At 55.3% G+C, this 20145-nt stretch overlaps 1 protein-coding gene across 1 annotated transcript in view; it reads right to left on the bottom strand.

The window, feature by feature from the left end:
• The window catches only part of RTN4RL1 (reticulon 4 receptor like 1), a 90626-nt gene extending 74676 nt beyond the window's left edge, over positions 1-15950 (bottom strand). The window contains exon 1 of the mRNA XM_056128086.1: positions 15457-15950. Coding sequence (XP_055984061.1) covers positions 15457-15469 — 13 coding nt within the window. The 5' untranslated portion in view covers positions 15470-15950. The remainder of the gene's footprint in view (positions 1-15456) is intronic.
• Positions 15951-20145: the final 4195 nt, after the last annotated feature.

Here is a 20145-nt window from a genome sequence, read left to right as displayed (position 1 = left end):
TCCACAATGAGCCTCTGGGCACCATCTTAGCACACCAACAGCCCTGGCCCAGAGGTTCCCAATTGAATCCCAAAATGGATTAGTGCCATACAGAGATGTCTCTGGAACCCAACCATTTACAATCTAGAAATTTACATCTACAATCGCACCGGGAGCTCTTGTGATGTTTGAAATGAGCTACAGAAAATATTTTATCTAGTGTCTGGCCCTGGCAGGTAGGTTTGAATGTTAGTGGGAAAATTCAAGCAAAATTAATGCCCCAAATTAGAGAGTATTGGGGAAATTGTCTGCCATAGAGGCAGGGTGAGGACTGCGATGTGTATGCATGTGAGGTGGGGGGGGGATACTTGGGACAATGGTGGTGGAAAATGTGCACTGGTGGAGGGATGGGTGTTCCATCGTTGTATGGCTGAATCTCAAACATGAAAGCTTTGTAACTCTGTCTCACGGTGATACAATAAAATAAAAAAGTAATATGGAGTTCATGCCCAATTCAATCAGCTTAATCAATGACTGAACAAATAGCAGTACTCCTCCATTATTTAGAACCAAGAAAAAGGGGGGGCCACAAGGTGCTCGGTGGTTTAGGAAGTGCTGAGGGAAAGTGAGAGGCCATGAGCGTAATCCCCAGTTAAGTAGCAGAGGTGATCCTGACAGGGAGGGAAATATTTTTTAAAAATTGTTTACTTGGGGGCTGGATTGATAGCACAATCCAGGGGAGGGCGTTTGCCTTGCACATGGCTGACCCAGGTTCAATTCCCAGCATCCCATATGGTCCCCTGAGCACCGCCAGGAGTAATTCCTGAGTGCAGAGCCAGGAGTAACCCCTGTGCATCGCCAGGTGTAACCCAAAAAGCCAAAAAAAAATTGTTTACTTGGGGGCCACACCCAGTGATGCTCAGGGCTTACTCCTGGATCTGCATTCAGGCTCAGACCACATATGGTGTAATGGAAATCAAACTCCGGTCAGCTATGTGCAAAGAGCCCTACCTGCTGTACTATCTCTCCAGTCCCTAAAATTTGTTTAAAATGTTTTGTTTTGTTTTATTGGGTCGCACTCAATAAAAGGGCTCATGGCTTACTCCTGGCTCTGTGGTCTGGGGTCACTCCTAGCAGTGTTCAGGGAACCTGAGGTGTCGGAAATTGAACCTAGGTCTACTGTGTGCAAGGCAAGTGCCCTGCCCACTGTACTATTTCTCTGGTTAGGACACGTTTTTAAAAAAGGAAAAAAAGGCCAAGATATTCACAAATGTTAGTCCTGACACAGTCTCTGACAGCAAAACAGCTGGAAAGTTTCCATCCACAACCCAGGGGGACTGGTAGCCACACAATGGAGCTTTTTGCAAACATTCAAACAGGTTTAGAATCACCACTCTGAAAATCTACTATTAAGTCAACAAGATAGGGCGTTATTGCCTGTATGCAAGAAAGCCTCGAAGGGTGCCCCAGTGGCCTGGGCAGGATTCCCCACACTTCACTGGTTAGCTCCTGGGAAAAGAATGATTCTCTTCTTTCTTGGCAAACCATGGTTTTTCCAGTGTTTTTCTGCATTATTTGGGAAGTTTCAAAAAAAATGTGCTCTGGGAAGAAATGGCTGATGTTTAAGTGAGGCCACATGTAAGGACAAGACCACTCACCAAACTGAGTCTGTTCTCTGGGCTCTGCAATACAAGGGAAGGACTGAGCATTGTACTCAACAGTACCTAACCACCTTAACAGCCGAGGACAGAAGTCTGAGCTCAAAGGGGAGAGAGAGCCCAAAACCACAATACTGCATCCTCCTCCCCCTCTCCCGCTGTGGCATCCCCTCCCCAAGAGGCTGGTGAACCTGGGGCTACTCCCAAGGTCTGTTCTTCTCCAAAGAAAAACTGGAAACTGTCCATGGGCTCTACCTCCAAATGCCTCCCCCAGTCCCAAGTACAGAGGTACCCGGTATTGCCTTAAGCACACTCCTGCCTCAGGACCTTTGTTCTTGCTGTCCTGTCCCCTCCACTGAGACTCCTCCCCAGAAGCAGCTCCCTCCCTTCCCTTAAGCTCTGTTCACAGGTCATTTATCAGGGTGTCTGCCTAGCCCATCTCTAAGGCGCAGCTTTCCCCTCTCTAATTAACCCTCTTTACATTTTCTGCCTAGCGGCTACCCTCACTAGTGAATGTTGTTTATTGTCCATTGTCTTTCTCCCCCAGCAGAAACGAAACACCACACAAACAAGGGACTTGGTTTTTCGTCATCGCTTGCAGGCAGACTGGAAATAGCTGTTAAATAAGTGTTTTGTCCAGTGGGGAGAGACTTCCCACAAGCCTCTTGGTTCACAGGACAAAGGGTGACCGGTTCATCCTTGGACAGGTAATCCACAGGTGAACGTGACCTAGAGTGTCTGACATGGATGGTTTATTGAAGTCTTCCTTCCAGGAAGTGTAGCTGGGAATACCAAGAATGAGGCAAAGAGCCACGTGGCTACGTTGGGCCTGGTGCTAGGTTAGCAGCTGTGGAAGCGCCCGTGAGGCAAGAGCCGCAGGAGGTGGGGAGGGAGGCCAGGAGCGTTGGGAGGGACCCCAGAGAGGCTGCCACTGTGGAGTGCCCACTTCTGGGGCGCTTCTGGAGTGCGTCACGCACCTTGTTAAAACCACTTCATTTCCCACCAGCCACCTTGTCTCCCTACAATCAAAATTGCCCTGCGAGGGGCCAGGATAGTACGGCAGGTAGGCACTTGCCTTGCACACGCTGCCCCAACACCCCATGTGGTCCTCAGATGGGATGATCCCAGAACACACAGAGCCAGAAGCAAGCCCTGAGTGCCATCAGGGGTGGCTCAAAACAGCAACAAAATAACTGCCCTTGGAAAGCAGAACTAGCAACTGCCAGGGGCCTGGGCCAATGACAGAAAGTTGCTAAGCACTGCTACTGGAGGCGACCCCAGGGACAATGGAGACCCACCATCTGGGGGTAAATTTTCTCTTTTGGCTGATGCGTTCTCCCCAGCAGGACCCTGTGAACCGCCCTGGCCTCTCTCTCCGTCCACTCAGAGATTCTATTTCAACCGCAGATCTGGGCAACAACTCCCAGACCTCGCTGTGAGAAGCGGTTCCAAGGAACGAGTCATTTGCACAGACCGGAGACAAGACAAAAAGAGGCAGTCTTCCCACCCTGGCACCACCTGAGCTTCTTCGGGCAATTTCATCTCCTCCTGTTCAGCCTCATTTAAACATTTCAGCTCTCTGAAGCCCAGAGTGTCCACAAGAGGTTTGCATTTGCCATGGAATCGATAGTGTAAATTTTGTTCCATAAAAATCTGCCAAGTGCAGCCCAAAACTTTTCCAAGCAAGCACGCTGTCTCTTTTCCATGCACCACTCCTGCCCTGCCCTGCGTCCCCTGTGGTCCAGTTGGCCGACTGATGTGTCTTCAACCAACGAGGAAGGTGGCTGGCCTGGAGGGGGTCAGGCAGCAGCCATGTAGCCTCCTGGAACCAGTGTCCTTGTTTGTGACCGGAGGCTAGTCACATCTGCCTTCTCTGCACTGGCAGAGAAATCTGCAAGACTCTGCAATATGGCCTCCTCCTGAGAAAAATCCTCCTAGGGCCTGGTAATAAGTTTTCTTTTACCCTCGTTCATGTGTGTGTTGGGTAGGGGGTGGCGAGAAGGGTCCCAGGGACTGAACAAGAACCACACATGCCAGGCATGTACTTGACCACTGTCACACTCCAGCCTCCCGGTTTAAACCCAAGGTTATTATGATTTGTTCTTTGTGCGGTTCTTTTTTTTTTGGGGGGGGGAGTGGACATACTTAGCTGTGTGCTGGGGGACCCTATGTGGTGCCAAAACACTGTCACAGCTGCAACTGCAAGCAAGGTAAGTGCCTTACCCCCTGGGTTATCTCTCCAAGCCCTCATGATTTAATTGTTCTTATGCTCACAGGACAGTTTTAAAAATTAGGTTTTTGAACCAAGCGCCTTGGGTTCCAACTTCAGAATACAATCATTCAATCAACATTTCCAATTAACTCATAAAAACTCTGACATTATTGATCCCGTACTATTTACCGAATGGCAATATGTGCTCTTTTTTATTCTGTGTGGGACAGTGCTTCGGTTGGCTCCTGGGAAGACACAGAGGCTGTTCTCGGGTTGAGTAATTTGATGGCTCAATAACACGGATGGGAACAGGGAGTAAGGAGGCCCCAGGAGATAACGCTGTGACTCTCCCTTCCCACAGGGAGTGTAGGGTGGGCACAGAGCACAGCGGGCCCCCGGCTGTAACAGAGACTGACTGTCCACAGTCCTGGCCAACACCAGCCCATTCCAAAGACCAGAGTCTGCGTTCTGGGCCCAAGGGTCTTCCCTCACACTGGCGCTGTCGGTGATCTCCAGCTGTCACCTTCTCAACCATCCCAACGAGACTGAGTGCTTCACCAAGTACTCGTTATGACTTGGTCCTACTGGTGGTGGTCTTTTGTTTTCTTTTTTTGGTGGGGTGCTGGGGAATGTCCCCCTGGCCTCACACATGCAAACACGTAAATGCTCTATTACTGAGCTACATCACTAAAGCTTCTCTCTCTTTTTTTTTTCCGGGGGGGGGGGGGGCTGGCGCTCTCAGGAACTATTCCTGGAGTGGCATTGCTATTCCTAGCAATGTCTGGGGGACAAGGGAATCAAACCCTGGCTTCTGTATACAAATAGGCTTTGAACTTTTTCCTCGCTTTCTAACCTCCTTCCCACCTTCTGTTTGTGTGCTCGTTTGGGACCCTACCCGGCGATGCTCAGGGCTCACTCCTGGCTCTGTGCTCAGCAATCATTTCTGGAGGGGCTACAGGGACAGTGTGTGGTGCCAAGGATCAACCCAGGCTTGGATACATGTGCAAGGCCCTGACCACTGCACTAACTCTCTGGCCCTACTTCTATCTTCTTGTCTCACATCCCCGTTTGCCCTCTGGCCTACTGGCATTTCCAAGGAGCCCTCACACGACTTTAGACTTGTATTCGAATCTTTGGTTCAGGCTGTATTCCGAGAGAATCTTTGGCTGAAAGGTGGTGGAGGGAACCGAGATCCGAGGGAGATTTTTCACTGCCCGGGAGAGGGGAGAGGACGTGGCGTCCTGGACAGGCCAACTGCCCACAAAAGTGAAAGGACTGAAGTGCAACTCTAAGGGATGGGCTGAGAGAACCAACCTTCCTCATGGACCCCCTGGTCCCGGAGTAGGCAGCTAATTAAAATCAATTGAATTACAACAAGGAAGTAGGTGGTGGGGAGCCAGGGGACATCCAGGAGCCCTCCCCGGTCAGAGGAGGAAGAGGAAAGCTTGCCAGAGGAAGGGATATGCAAGCTGAGTCCTGAAAGATGACAGTGGGAGCTGCAGGAGGGGGAGAGGTGACAGTCCAGCTGCGTAGCCTGGACTGTCCCAAAGGAGGCTTTTAAGTGCAAAGGGATGAGGTCGGGGTGGGTGACACCGTGGCCTGCACCGGGTGAAGGCAAGCAAGGAACTGGAATGGCTGAAGAGATGGAGGGACAAGGAGGGGAGGTGGTGGGGGTAGGGGGGAGAGAGTGGCTGCTCTTCAAAATGCACCAATGGGGACCAGCATGGGAGCATGGTCTCAAGCAGGTGGGGCGAGGGCCTGGGTGAGTGCAGGGGAGGGGCAAAGGGGGGGCTTGTGTCACACAGATGGCGGTCCTGGACCTCACCCGCCACATCTCAGCTAGAGATGAGCTGGGAGGCAAGCTGCAAGTGGGCACTGCAGCCCCCGGCTGTCCTGGCTCTCTCCACAGTCCAGGGAGGAAGACCCAGCGCTGGGGGAGGAGGCTTGTTTGGGGGAGGGAGAGAGGAAGTAGATGTGGCCCAGAGGACTAAGAAGGGGCAGTCACAGAAATAGGAGACCCACAGCTGCCTGCTGGGACACCAACAGGAAGGTTCCCAGGGGGTCTGAGGAGGGGGTCAGAGGAGGGGGTCAGCATCGAGCCAGAGGTGGGACAGAGGGAGGATGGGAGCAGAGCTGAACATTCAGCCTGCAGAGAGAGGCCAGGAGGCTCAAGGTAGACAAAGGCGAGATTCAGGAGGGCGCAGAGGGAGGCGAGTGCGGGGCTCTTCCTCCAGGCTGCAGGCCGTGGGGGGCCTACCAGCCTGGACTTGCTAAGAGGGGTCACTGGGGAGCCACAGCCCCCTACCCGGAGGGGCTGCAGTAAGGCCCAGATGGCTCCAAGCCATAGTTCTGACCCCCCCATGCTGATCTGCTTCCTATCCTGGGCTCTGACACTATGCATCATTTGAAGAAACTCAAAACCTCTGAAAAGCCACCAAGCCTTGTTAGTCCCGGTACAGAGAGCACAGAGTCAGGGGGAGGGAACATGCCCGGATTCTAGAGTGTCAGCACAGGGGCTATCTGGGGCCCCACTCTCCAAGTTTGGGGTCCTCTTCCCAACACAGAAGAACAGGGAAAGATAGAAGGCACAGGGGGTACAGGGTAACGGGGGCACAGGGGATACAGAGGGCACTGGGGGTACAGGGTAACAGAGGGGGATATGAGGTAGCAGAGGGTACAGAGGGTCCGAGGTAGTACAGTGGGCACAGAGGGTGGGTACAGGAGCCCAGGGAGGCCCAGGGCAGCTGGCAGGGGCAGAACGCAGCAGCCCAAGAGCAATGAGACAGACGGGCGCGCAAGCTCCACGCAGCCAGGGCCACATGCAGCTCTTGCCAACTGGCTGCTGGTAGCACGGGCACAGCCACTCTCCCCGGCACCCGAGCGAGGCTGCCCCAGTGACCCCCGGGCCCTATGGCCCCAAGCCAGCCAGCCCCAGGCCCAAGCCCACCCTCACCACACACTCCTTCCTTCTCCAGCTCCTGCAAGCCCATGAATAGAACATTAAAGCAAACCCTTCTGAAAGAAAAAGGCGCTCCTGGTAGGAGTCACCCCCTAAATGTCAAATGCAGAGCGAGGCTTCCTGCCTGTGTGCGTCTCATTAACAGAGGCACCTTAGCCTCCACCCCCCACCCCCACTGTCCAATCCCCCATAAATAAATCATCGTAAGAAGAATGCCAATCTCCCCCCCAGGGCCCCATGAATCTCTCTTTGAGCAGATATGAAGGCCCCGCCACTACAGGCTGGCTCAGGTGCTGGGCCCGACAGACCATTCCAGAGGCCTGAGCAAACTTTCCGGCCTCCTCAGGGGGCTGAGCTCGCAGCTCCACTTTTCTCACGACTTGGGGTGACTTTTGCTCAACTTCCTCCTGACCCACACTGACCATGGTGGCACTGATTTCTCTGTTTTATTTTTTTGTCTTGGGGCCACACCCAGCTCAGGGCTTACTCTGGCTCTGTGTTCAGGGATCACTCCTGGCAGGGCTCTGGGGACCATACGCGAGGCCCAGGATTAAACATGGTTCCGGGGATCAAACCCAGGTAAGCTGCGTGCAAGGCCAATACCCTACCTGCCATATGATAGCTCTGGCCCTGCCACTGACTTCTGGAAGCTGCCAAGCGGTACCTTCTCTGCAGGGTTCCAGTGTCTGTGTTCTGGCAGAAATCTGACACCCCTTCCTGGGCAAGCCACACACACCCGCACCCAGCTTTGTTTCAACACGTGGTCCATCTGAAAGAGCTCCATCCGCCTATTCAAGGGACCCCCCCACCTAAGGCACCTTTGTGGATGCTGGGAGCTTATACAGGCTCTAGGGTGGCAGGAAGGACACACCACACTTGTTCTGGGGGAGCTACGGGTGAGGACAGAGATGCTCCTGCTCCTGGAGTCTACCACGTGCTTGAGAGGGGGGTTGAGTGGGCATGGGCAGACATGTGTGAGTGCGCTTGCACGCGCGCACACACACACACACACACACACACACACACACACTGTCCATCCTTCAATCCTTTGCAGGGCCAGCACAGAGCACCCAGAGCCAGCGGCGGCTCTGAATCAGGGAGCAGCCTCCGTTTGCAGTTTGGATCCCAACTTCCCTGACAAGACAGCAACCACCAGCTCAGAGACACCCGCAGCATCCAAAATATCAGACACCCCCCCCCCCCCACTGTGTGCAGGGCAGCGCCTCCCTCGGAGATGGCCGTCTGCTCACTTACACCCTGAGATCAGCTCCATTCTCTGCTTTATTTTCTTTCTTTTCCAAACTACACCAAGCATTGGCCTCTCTGGAGCCCAACCCTGGTCAAAGCAGCCAAACATCCGGCCATGAAGGACAGCGGAGTCTTGCAGTGACCCTCCAATGACTCTGGAGCGTGCTCCCCAAGATGAGGTGGACTGGCCTAGGTGGAGGGGCGGCTTTACACAGTCCACTGCTTCACCTTCCTGGGCAAGCGTGTTCCAGGGCGCCAGCTCCATGGGCAACCACAGATCTGTGTGGGATGTGACCGCGTTAGCAAGTCCACCATGAGAGTCTGGAAGGACAGCAGGGAGAGAAGCCCCGGGAGGGCCCAGACTTTCTCAAGGGCACAAGAGCAGGTAGGACAGATGCCATGAAATCAGAGCTGAGACAGCAGGTGAGGGGTGGGTCTGCCCAGACACACAGGGGGAGCAGGAGGAGGGGACACCTGAGACTGTGGCATGAGGGACTCCTGGCAGACAAACAGCAGGTAGGCAGTGAATGGACCTACCGGAAGCTGTCATGAGCAAATGCACCAGCAGTGTCCGGCACCTTGCAAATCAAATATCATGTAAATCAGGGCTGGAGCGGTAATATAGAGGGGAGGGTGATTGCTTTGCATGGTCAACCCAGGTTCAATCCCCAGCAACCCATATGGTCCCCCGGAGCCCACCAGAAGTGATCCCTGAGCACAGAGGCAGGATTAACCCCTGAGCACTGCCATGTGTGGCTCTAAACCATACATGATTATATATATATATATATATAATATATATATACGTCATATATATAATGCATAGTATAGCACAGCAGTAGGGCGTTTGCCTTGCACATACAGGCTCTAGGGTGGCAGGAAGGACACACCACTTGCTCTGGGGGAACTACGGGTGAGGACAGAGATGCTCATGCTCCTGGAGTCTACCACGTGCTTGAGAGGGGGCCAACATGGCCAACCAGAGTTCGATTCCTCCGCCCCTCTTGGAGAGCCCGACAAGCTACCGAGAGTATCTCGCCCGCACAGCAGAGCCTGGCAAGCTCCCTGTGACGTATCCGATATGCCAAACACAGTAACAACAAAGTCTCCAATGGAGATGTTATTGGGCCCGCTCGAGCGAATCGATGAACAACGGGAAGACAGTGACAGTGATAGTATTTATGACATATTGTGTATGTGTGTGTATATATATGCATTTATATTAGATATATATATCATATAAATCAAGGCCAACGGCCCAGGACAGTGAGGCAGAAATACCAAAAGCACATGAGTGGCCAACAGACCCCAGAATTATAACTCGATTACTCTGTGCCACCATGTGACCCAAGGCAGGGGGGTTCAATTCTGGACCTGTTTCCTGGTCTGTCCTGCAGTTCGGGCAGAGACCTATGCTGCAGGGCAACAATGCTGAGGAACTAAGCCATAGAGTTCCCTTAACTGGATCCACTGTTTCTAATTCCCCTTTGTCGCACACACACCTGGTGGTAACAATGGTGCCAGAAATCCCAAACCGCAGAGCTGCTGGGATAGCATTTGCACATGGTGGGGTGCTCATGGGGCTCGAACTTGGTCTCAGGTTTACAAGGCAAGTGCTTTAGTCACTGAGCTATGCCCGCCTCCCCACCATATCAGTAATTCTCTGTAACTGTTGTCAGCACCTGAGCAGGGAGGGGTAAGTGCATCCCTCACAGGGGAGAAACAGCCTTTTCCCCCTTTGGCAGTGCCCGTCCCAGATCAGAGCAGGCATGCTAGGAGTGCCTGCAGGGGCAACCCCAGCTCACTCAGGTGATGGACACCAAAGCAGGCTGTGCCCCCCTCCTGCGGTCCATCATACCTGAGGAGGCTTCTGCTGGGGGTCTCCTAGTCTTGGCGCTGCTGCCCCCTAGGTCTTCTCCCAGGCCTTGAGAAGGCCTCCGCCTGAGGTGCCCTGTCTCTTCCCTTGGACTCCCTTCAAGCCAGGGTGGCCTGGCCAGAGCACCCCGAAGAAAAGGCTGCTTCCAGCTCTCTCTGATGCAAAGGTCCTGCCTTCTGCTGTCCCTGGAGATTCTGCTCCCGTTTCTCCAGCTATTTTGCTTCCTTGGCCATCTGTTCCCTCCTGTCATCTCCTCTCTGCTTTAACCTTAACCACTACTTTGCTGCAGATGGTACCAAACAGATCCATTCTTGACATCTTTCGTGATGCGTGCCCCCCTCCTTCTTGTCTCCTGCAACTGAACTTCTGCTCTGTCCTTTCCAGGGCCCAGACTCCGAGCTCGGAGTTGGACTCAGCCCACAAGCTTCCCTCCTGGGTCCCATCTGCTGTCAAGTTGGTCACAGGTCAAGGGGCAAACACCCACCCTTTCCCCTACCCTTTCCTTTTCCTAACAAGACATTCTCTTTTCCAACTTGGCTCCAAACCTCTGCTGGCACCAAGTCCACTGTCTGCTCCAGCGATTTAACTGGTCTCCATAAACAGAGCCACTTAACTCTCTAAAGGACTCAAGGCTGGTGGGCTGAGACTCTAGGATTCATATCTGTAGTCGGGAAGCCAGGATGCCCCTGCTGGGAGTCACAGAAAACAACCTAAAGGGGGTGGGGGTGGGCAATAGTACCGGGTAGGGTATTTGTCTTGCAGAGGCTGATCCAGGTTCAATGACCAACATTCCATATGGTTCTCTGAGCACCACCAGAAGTGTTTCCTGAGTGCAGAGCCAGGAGTAACTCCTCAGCATCAATGGGTGTGGCCCCAAAAAGAAAAAAAAAGACAAAGACAAAGACAAATAAAACGGACTGAGAACTGCAGTGAGAAAAGGGCCTCCCAGCTGGCATGACAAGAACCAAACTCTCAAACACAATTCCACACTGTCTCCTCACACGAGAGGAACTCTGCTTTCCTTGCTTTTATTCTGGCTACTGATGAGAAAACATTTGCTAGGGTTTTATTTAGAAATCCTGTCTCTCCTCTCTGATGGGGTGTCCCCTACCACTCCTCCTTTTGCTTTGGCTTCTCTTTTTGACTCTAAGGAGCATGAGCTTTGTGGAAAGAAAAGCCGCAAAGTACCCAGAGAAGAAACTCTTCTGGCAAGATGGAGTCCAACAGGAACCAATTTCTTGGCTTGTTTGTTTGTTTGTTTGTTGTGTGTGAGGGGGTGTGACACACCCAAAATCAAGCCCCGTCAGATAGCCGTGTGCAAGGCAAATGCCCCAGCAGCAATACTTTGCTCAAGCCCAGGAACTTCTTGAGCAGGATGGAATTGGGGCTGGGGAGACTAAAACTCCACTTCTGCACCTGACAGATTTATAATCCTCCTATCTCAACCCTCAGTCAGCTCCCCTCTGAGGGTTCCCCTTCTACACTTCCTTCTGCAGAGGAACCCTGGAAGCTGCCTCTCTTCCTCTCCTCTAGTCAACTCGGGCCGCAGTAGCTGGGCTGTGGGAAACGGTGCCTGCTCCCAGGGGGCCTCTCCATCGTCCAGCTCAGCGTTTCTCCAGCTTTTCCCGGCCACGGCCCTTTCCCCATTGTGTCTCTTTCTTGTGGTTCCCCTTCCTGCCATTCTCCCACCCCCTCCCCCAAGTCCTGTGCTGTGCCCTCTCATTAATGTGATTGTCACCTGTGGCCCCTTAGGACATCCTGGTCACCCACAGGGCTGAGAACTGCGGGTGTAGGGAACCCCTGGATTCAAGTCAGCCAGGCACCCCCTCTCTTTGCTTTTCGTTTTCCCCACAAACAGGCCCAACCCAGTCCCCAGTCTGGCCCATCTGGCTATGGAAACGAAAGAACAAAATGCATCTTATGGGGTTGCAGGCCCTAATCTAGCTCTTGCTGAATTATTCAGGGGTGGCATTAACTTATAAATGAGTGTGTTTGACTGATTTTGTGGTTGATGTACAGATAAATTCTAATGAAAGACAGCTACAAGATTTTAAATTATTAATTAGACTGCCACTTAACAAAGCCTATTTGGCACTCTATTTCCTTGCTTAACAAGACAAAAACTTTAAGGTTCTGTATTAGCCCAGAGGCTGTTGATTTGCATTCTGTTTTTATAGCTCTAAAAATGAAAACCATAGATCCTGACCTTAAGCAGTCCACTTCTGGCAAAGCAAACCCCCAGCAGGCCGCCCTTCCTTCCTGGATGCTGCTGGGTGACTGGGGGCCTCCTTTGCCTGCCTGCCTCTCATCTCTGACCAGAGCTTTGCTTTTTATAGCCCCACTTCTGCCCGAGGTAGGCCAGGGGATAGAAAAGTAGGCAGAGCTGCTGCTGGAGCCTCTCGCACTGTCAGCAGCAAGAGCCACTGAGCTCAGGACTGTTCAGGTTCACGGAGGTGCCGCTGAGGCCAGGAGAGACGGCTCATTACAGGATGCAAGGCGGCACCGAGTTCTCCTGTTTTGCTGGCTGACAGCACCCGAGCGGAAATAAGAAATGAGGGGCCAGGAATAGGGCTCAGTGGTAGAGCGCTTGGTCCTGTCCATATGAGGCCCTGGATTTGACCCCTGATGAAGAAAGTGAAAGGGAAGAGGGAAGGAGGGAAGAAGGAAGAGAGGGAAGGAAAAAGGGAGACACATAGGAAGGAAAGAAAAGGAAGGAAGGGAGGGAAGGAGGGAAGAAGGGAGAAGAGGGAGAGAGGAAGAGAGGGAGGTAGGGAAGGAGGGAGGAAGAGAGGGAGAGAGAAAGGGAGAAAGAGAGGAGAGAGGGAGGAAGGAAATCAGAGATGACCCTCTGATCCCAAACCTCCCCTCACTGAGGCTCCAGTCTCCCCAAAGCACTCAGCTGTCAAGACCATGAGTAGAGAGAGAGAGGTTTTCCCCTCCTCTCTTTACTCCTAAGATCAAGAAAGGCTACTCTTTCTTTTTTTTTTCTATTAAATTATTTCCCAAATCATAATTAAACTATGAAACTCCCTTAGGCCTGAGACCCCATACAGAGCTCTGCACTTGACAGGCTGGAAACGGTAACACTCTCTCTCTCTCTCTCTCTCTCTCTCTCTCTCCTCCTCCTCCTCCTCCTCCTCCTCCTCCTCCTCCCTATCTGTCTCTGTCTCTGTCTCTGCTCCTCCACATTTTTGTTTGGAGTCTTTGGGAACAATTCAGGGAGCAGAAACTTCAGTAGCTGCCTCCCTTGGCCTAGCACCATGCACACCATCACGTTGGACACAAACCTACAACCCACACAGTCTGTGTAACCGGCAGAAGGGTGCAAGAGAGAAAAATCTCAGGGATGAGTATCAGGGCTGAGGGAGAACCCTACCCAGAAAACCCTGTCCCAGGAGCTGACTTCCAGCCAGAGGGGCCCTGCCCTGCCCAGGCAGGGGTCTCTGCTGTCCCCATCAGGCCAATCCATGTGGAAACATCTTTGTAGATAGAACCTTTCCTGCCCGCCATGCTGTTCAGGAAGGGGGAAAGAGCCCGAGTGTCAAACACACGTGACTGCCAAGCCTCCAGTGGCCACCTCTAGAGCATGGCAAGCAAGCCTGCCCCTCCCGGGAGCGGCCCCAGCATGCACTGGGCTCATCCCCAGCCAAGCCTCTGGCCAAGGGAGGGACAGGCTGCTCGAGACTCTCTGGACACTTCCACCCCAGTACATGCTGTGTGGGCTGCTCGGTGGCTCATTTTTAACTGGAAACTACCTCAAAAGACAAAAGACCCAAAAGGAAGTGAGCTGGCAGGTCCTCTCTCCTCTGGCCAACCTGCATCCCCGTAGGGAAGCCTTTCCCAGCCGGCACATTGCTCTGGAGTCTCAGACCCCGGCCTGAGCTCAACTCCCCAACAAGGCCTCGCTGTGTGCAGACACTGACCAGCGCCGCTGCAGGCCGAGCTGAGTTTCTGTCCCTTCCTGCAGGGAAAGGACACTAGGATGTAGCCAGAGAGTGGTTTCTCCAGCAGCCACACAGATTCGCCGCACACCACAGTGCCAGGCACTCAGCGTCCCAGCCCCTCGCCGCCCCCACCTCACCAAACACCTCCACGAAGGGCACAAGTCACTCCCAAGTTTGTGAAACTGAGATGGGGGGCTTCTGGGGCTCCTCGGCGGGCCTGACTAGCGGGGGCAACCACCACAGCGACCACCACAACTCGCAGAGTGAACCAGGCGCGGCTTCTTCACGCACCTGTCCAACCTGCTTCGCTGGTTTTCAGTCACCCCCACATCCACTCCTCTCTAGTCCGTCCTGGGGGGTCCGCTTCTCCTCCACCGCCGCCCCCAGCCCGCTGTCTCCTTCCCCATCCTACTGTGAGGTCACAATCCTGTGCTTACGACACCTCGGTCTGTTGCCATGGAAACAGGGGCGGATTAAGGCTGGAGCGCGGAGCTCAGGGATCAGGCCCCTCGGCTACCTGAGCTCCCGCCTCGGCCGCTCCCGCTGGGCCCGGGCAGCATCGCCGCCGGCGCCGCAGCTCCCCCGGCCGCCCGGGCCTGCCAGCAACCCAGGCTGGGCAGGGGGCGCCGCCGCCCGCCCGGAACTCGGAGGGCAAAAAGGCAGGCGGAGAAGTCGGGTCCACGGGTGGCGGGACCCGCGGGCTCCCGACGCGGTCACCTGCCCTCCACGGGCCCCGGGGACAGTTCCCCGCGCAGCAGCCACGTGGGGGCGCGGCGGGACTTCCCCGGCGCCCGCGCCAACTTTGCAGCGCTCGGCAGCGAGCCCGGCTGCCGGGGTGGGGGGTGGGGCGGGTGGGGGGCTCGCCGAAAGGTGCTCGCGGGACCGTAGCTCTTCGAGTCGAGCGCCGGTGGCACACGCTGCGGGCGCGGTCACCGCCTTCGCACGCATCCCTCCGCTCCCGGCCGGAGCGAAGTTTGAAGAATCGGACACCGGGCGCTAGCCAGTCCCCTCGGCTGCTGGGTAGCCCGAGCCCGGCTCTGAGGACCAAAGGCGGGGCTGCCGAGAAGGTTCCCGCGTCCCGCGGCCTCGCTGGGTGGCCAGAGCGCGCGGTGAGCGCCCCGGCCGGGCCGGGGCTGACCGCCGGCTGCACCCGAGCGCGGGTCGTTCCCGGCCCCTCCAGAGCGCCGAGCTGGCGGGCGGCGTGTGCCCGCGCAGGGTCTGGAGCCCGCAAGTGCAAAACTTTATAATGGCAAAGCGGAGGCCCCAGGAGGCCGGCTCCGCTTCCACCGCGGACAGCTCACCAGAGTCTCCAAACGACCGCGCCGAATCAGCTCCTAAGGCCCGGCCGCTAGATGCACGGAGCAAATTCCTCGTCTCCCAGCCGCCACCGACGGGGGCTGAGCTCCGGCAGCAGCCCCTCGGCGGGCGCGTCCCCACAAAGCTCGCCTGCCTGCCTGCAAGGGGCCGCATCCCCACGGGCTCGGAGCCCGGCGCCCAGCAGTTCTCCGGCGGTTCCGGGGCTCGTGGCTCGGCTCCGAGCGCTCATCTAACTCCAACTTGCCCCTGCGGCTCCAACTCACCTTTGCGAAGCATGTTGGCCGCGGGGCCGCCACTCCGAGGTCGGCCTAAGCGTGCTCCCTCCCCGGGTCCGGATTCAAATCCTCGGGTGCCGCCGGCTGCAGCTAATCCGAGCGCGTCGAGGCGGGGGCAAGCCAAGAATCTGCTCGTGTCCGGCGGCCCGGCCCCGCAGGGGCATGGTGAGCCCGAGCCCCGCGCCGAGGGCACCGGCACCCACCAGCAACCGCGGGGCGAGCGGTTTGCTCCACGGAACCGGCGGCCTGCTTCTGCAGCCCCGAACACTTTGCAGGCGATTTTGAGAGGGGACGCCGCCCCCCACGGCTGCCCGGCCCCCGGCCCCCTCCTCTCCGCCCCCTCGGGCAGCCGCGACTGCTGCAAAAGGGCGCTCGCACGCTCCGCCGAGCTCCGGGGAAAGCGCCCGGCGCGCGTTTGCAGGACCGAGCGAGCGGCGAGCGGGGCGCCTCCCTTCCTCCCCCCGGCTTCCCCCACCTCTCGTCCTCCCTCCTTCCCTCCCTCCCTCGCTCGCTCGCTCCCTCCCTCCCTCCCGCTCCCCGCCCCCGCTCACGGAGCGCCTCCCATACAAAATTTATGAAAGTGCTCTCAGCTCGCGGTGCCGAGCGCCGTCCTATTCCCAGGGCGGCCGCGCTCAGCCGCGCGGCGCCGCCTCCCAAGGTGTTTGCGCGTCGCCCGCCCCCCGGGACGATCCTCGGCCCGCGCGGGTCCAGGCCCCCGCCCCGGGCCCCCCGCCGCCCCTCCGGCCCCTCCAAAGACCCTCCGGGGCCCACGGGCTTCCCAGAGCTCGCGCCCGTAGCCCCACCCCCGCCCGCTCGCCCTTCTCGGCTGGAGGTCACAGAGAGAAGCCGCTACGGGCGTGCTCTCCGCCGCTCAGCTGGGACAGGAGCCCCGCATCCCCAGAGCCCCGACCACAAGTCCACACCCCTGGCCCATCTTCTCTCCCGCCTGGCTCCCCCTTCCTCCTGGGAGGCTCGACGGCTCCTCCCTGCCCGGGAGTGCTCCCGCGGACACAGCGCCGCGCATCCGCGTCCCAGGACACTGTTCTTTGGAGGACAGGTGCGGTGTGTCCCCAGGCGGGTCTACATCTCCCTTGGTCCCGTCGCAAATCCTGAACTGAAGGAGGGCCCACCGCGAAGAGTGGGGGTTGGGGGGCTCTCTCTCTCGCTGCCTAGGGGAGTTTCCGAGTCTCGGTCCACAAGACCCGCCCCGGGCTTCGCGGAAGATGGAGGCACCGCCTAGAACGCGGGTCCCACCGCAGGTCGGTTGGGCTGAAAGGGTTAGGGCAGCCGAGATGAAACGTACGTGGAGGCCAGCACCCCCTACTGGCTTGGGAAAAGAGGGGCTCTGAGGGGGAAATGGGCAAAATCCCTCATTTCACACTCTTGAGGGTCATTATGTGTGGCATTCCACTTCTGGGGATGTGGTCATCGAAAAAGGCAAGGTCTCTGCCTTCCTGGGGCTTACAGTCCACGAGGTACATGAGTCGGTGCTTGGAAGAAAAACGAGAGAAATTCCTCTGAGGCTGATAGAAGGGTCAGGCAAGGAGCCTCTGAGCAGGTGATGTCCAGTTGAAATGAGAGTTTGATCTGGATGATTCCTAGGGAGAAATGTTTGGCAAGAGAGGAAGAAAGCAAAAAGACGACCAGCAACATTTGTCTTTGCATTCAATGACACTGGTGCTCCAGTTTTTAACTAACTGTGCAGGGCTTCCAGAAACTTCTGGCATAGTGGGGAAGGAAAATACCACTAGCCATCTTGGAACATGACAGGAGGGCAGGAAAGATATAAGTTGGTGGGCTGGCTATCCTGCTTTCATACAGAAGGCTCGGGTTTGATTAGCAGTGTGATCCCCTAAGCACCACAAAGTCCCCCAAACAGAGGAGTTGCCCCCAGTCACCACCTGATATGCTGCCTCTCCCCTCCTCAAAAAAAAAGTGACACGAGGAGATAGAGTATGGGTGGACTCTATTGTGAAGGATGGAGAAGGAAGTTTTCTCAGAAGAGATGCTGTTCGAGTTAGGTTGGGCGGGGAGGGACGAGTTATCAGACCTGAAAGGGAAAATATCCATTCCAGGAAGGAGAAAATGTAAACATGCTTGCAGTTTAAAAAATAACTTTGGGGGCTGGAGTGATAGCACAGCGGGTAGGGCGTTTGCCTTGCACACAGCCAACCAGGGTTCGATTCCCAGCATCCCATATGGTCCCCTGAGCACCGCCAGGAGTAATTCCTGAGTGCAGAGCCAGGAGTTAACCCCTGTGCATTGCCGGGTGCGACCCAAAAAGCAAAAAATAATAAAACTTTGTTGGACTGGAGCGATAGCACAGCGGGTAGGGTGTTTGCCTTGGCTGATCCGACATCCCATATGGGCCCCTGAGCACCGCCAGGGTAATTTCTAAATGCAGAGCCAGGAGTGACCCCTGTGCATCGACGGGTGTGACCCAAAATGCAAAATAATTAAATAAATAAAAACCTTGGTGGGGCCGGGGGGGTGGGGGGGAGAGTGAAAAAGTAGGGAAAGCTGATCCTGACACCACATATGGTCCCTCTCAGCACTGGCAGGAATGATCACTGAGCACAGAGCCAGGAGTAAGCCCTGGGCACATACAGGTGTGGCCCAACTCTTTCCTAACAATCTTTTATAATGGTTGAGGAGATTGTTTCATCTTGACATGAGAACATAAAGTGAAGCATTCTTTTTTGGGGGGTGGGACATGCCTGGCAACGCTTGACAATGCTTGGGGGTGGAACCTAGGTCTTCCACATGCAAAGGACATGCTTTCGGCCTTTGAGTCATCTCCTTGGTCCAAATTAAGCATTTTTTTCTGTTTGTTTTTGTTTGGGGGCTATACCCAGCTGTGCTCGGGGCTTACTCTTGACTCTGTACTCAGGGATCACTCCTGGCATGGCTCAGGAGACCTGGGTATCCATTGTGGTGCCTAGTATCAAATCTTGTGTGCACAGCAAGCCCCTTCCCTTCAGTACTATCTCTCTAGCCACCTCCCCCCCCACCCCAGGCATTCTTTTCATCCCAACCAGTGACAGGGCTGGGCTGGTCTCACACCCTGCCAGAGCCATGCCAAGTAGATACTAAATCTGAGTTCCACACCACCAAGCTTTAGAGGCCTTCCATAAGTAAACTGAGGCCCAGGGAGGTTGAACAACTTGCTCGATATCACACAGCACGTCAGAGGCAAAGCGTGGACCTGAATCAGGGCGTGCCAATCCTTCCACCTCCCCGCACCGCCCCCTTGTGACCTCCTGCCCCACAAACTCCAACATCTTAAGCAAAAGTTGGCTGGGACTGGGGGAGAGTGTGAGAAGGAAAGTTATTTCAGGCCTCAGGAGGGCTGGGTACTGATTTTGGAGTCCATCCAGGGGATGGGGGCGAACGTAGGCTGGTGGTGTGGTGTAGTGTGGGGGTGCACTGTGGCTGCCTTCTTGTCAGGCAGTAATTACTCAGACTGCTGAGTAACTCAGGCAGGGAGACCCCCCACAGACAGATGGAGGTGTTCTCAGAAGAAGCTAAATGGCAGATCCCAACGTCTCCACTGCAGGGCCCCCGGGATACACCTTCACATCTGTCCAGAGGTCTAGTTCTCCTGGATGCCACCAGATCTCCTAGTGGGAAGCAGGGTGGTCCATCGGGCACAGAGACTTGGCGATGCTATGAGGAAGGAGTGGGGAAGTCTTCATCATCTGACCCTACTTCCGCCCAGGGAAAGGCCCAAAAGGCCCAGGTACCTGCTGGGGGAAGCCCCTGCTCTTCTGAAGTTAATCTCTCCCCTTTAGAACTCACCTCCGAGGGGGCCAGAGCAGTAGTACAGCGGGTAGGGCGTTTGCCTTGCACACGGCCAACCCGGGTTTGATTCCTGGCTATCCCATACGGTCCCGCAAGCACTGCCTGTGTGCAGAGCCAGAAGTCAGCCCTGAGCATCACCTGAGCATTGCTGAGTGTGACCAAAAAAAAAAAAAAAAAGAATCTTGACAAGGGTGATTAGAGTGTTAACTGAGAGTTGACTGAAGGGAAAGTTGAAAAATGGAGGCTTAGAGAGAAAAGAAACAAAGATGTCTTGAACTCACCTCTGAAAACCAGAGCTAAGGTTGCCCATGGTTTCGGCCTTAGCAGCTTCAAAGGAAAGGGGCTAAATTTAGGGGATTCCTGGAATTGAAATTCTGCAGGGATTTCAAGGAACCCTGGGCAGATAAAATCCAAGCTGGACCCTCAATAAAGGTGTGAGGGCTAGTCCTGAGACTTATGTAGGCAACATTCCCTACCCCAAAGTGAGTATCTAAGAACACTGGTCAGTGGTATGCAGGTAGAGCACTGACCCCTTCTGGTCTTCCACTTGACTGCTCATTCCCAGCCTGCTCAGCCATTCCTCCTCTCGGGCAGCCTCCCAGGCAAGGGCCTGTCCCTGGCTGCTTGTTTTTCACTTCTCCCAGCACCTTAATTAGGAGTTTCCTAGCAGGGAGGGCCTCCAGGGGAGCCTGAGGCCACAGAGCTGCCTTAAAGGGCCAGCAGTGCTCACATCTTCTGCAGAAAAGAAGATGGTGCCAGAGGGCTGGGTGGGCAAATAGTGATTGGGCACTGTTGGTCTCTGGGGCAGATTTTGCTGAAGTCCACTTCTGTAGGTACCTGCTCTTCCAAAGGTCAAGGCTATCTCATTGCTTGGCC

Source organism: Sorex fumeus, unplaced genomic scaffold, assembly GCF_029834395.1.
Source record: "Sorex fumeus unplaced genomic scaffold, SorFum_2.1 ptg000063l, whole genome shotgun sequence".
NCBI lineage: Eukaryota > Metazoa > Chordata > Mammalia > Eulipotyphla > Soricidae > Sorex > Sorex fumeus.
This window is presented reverse-complemented; position numbering and strand designations above follow the sequence as displayed.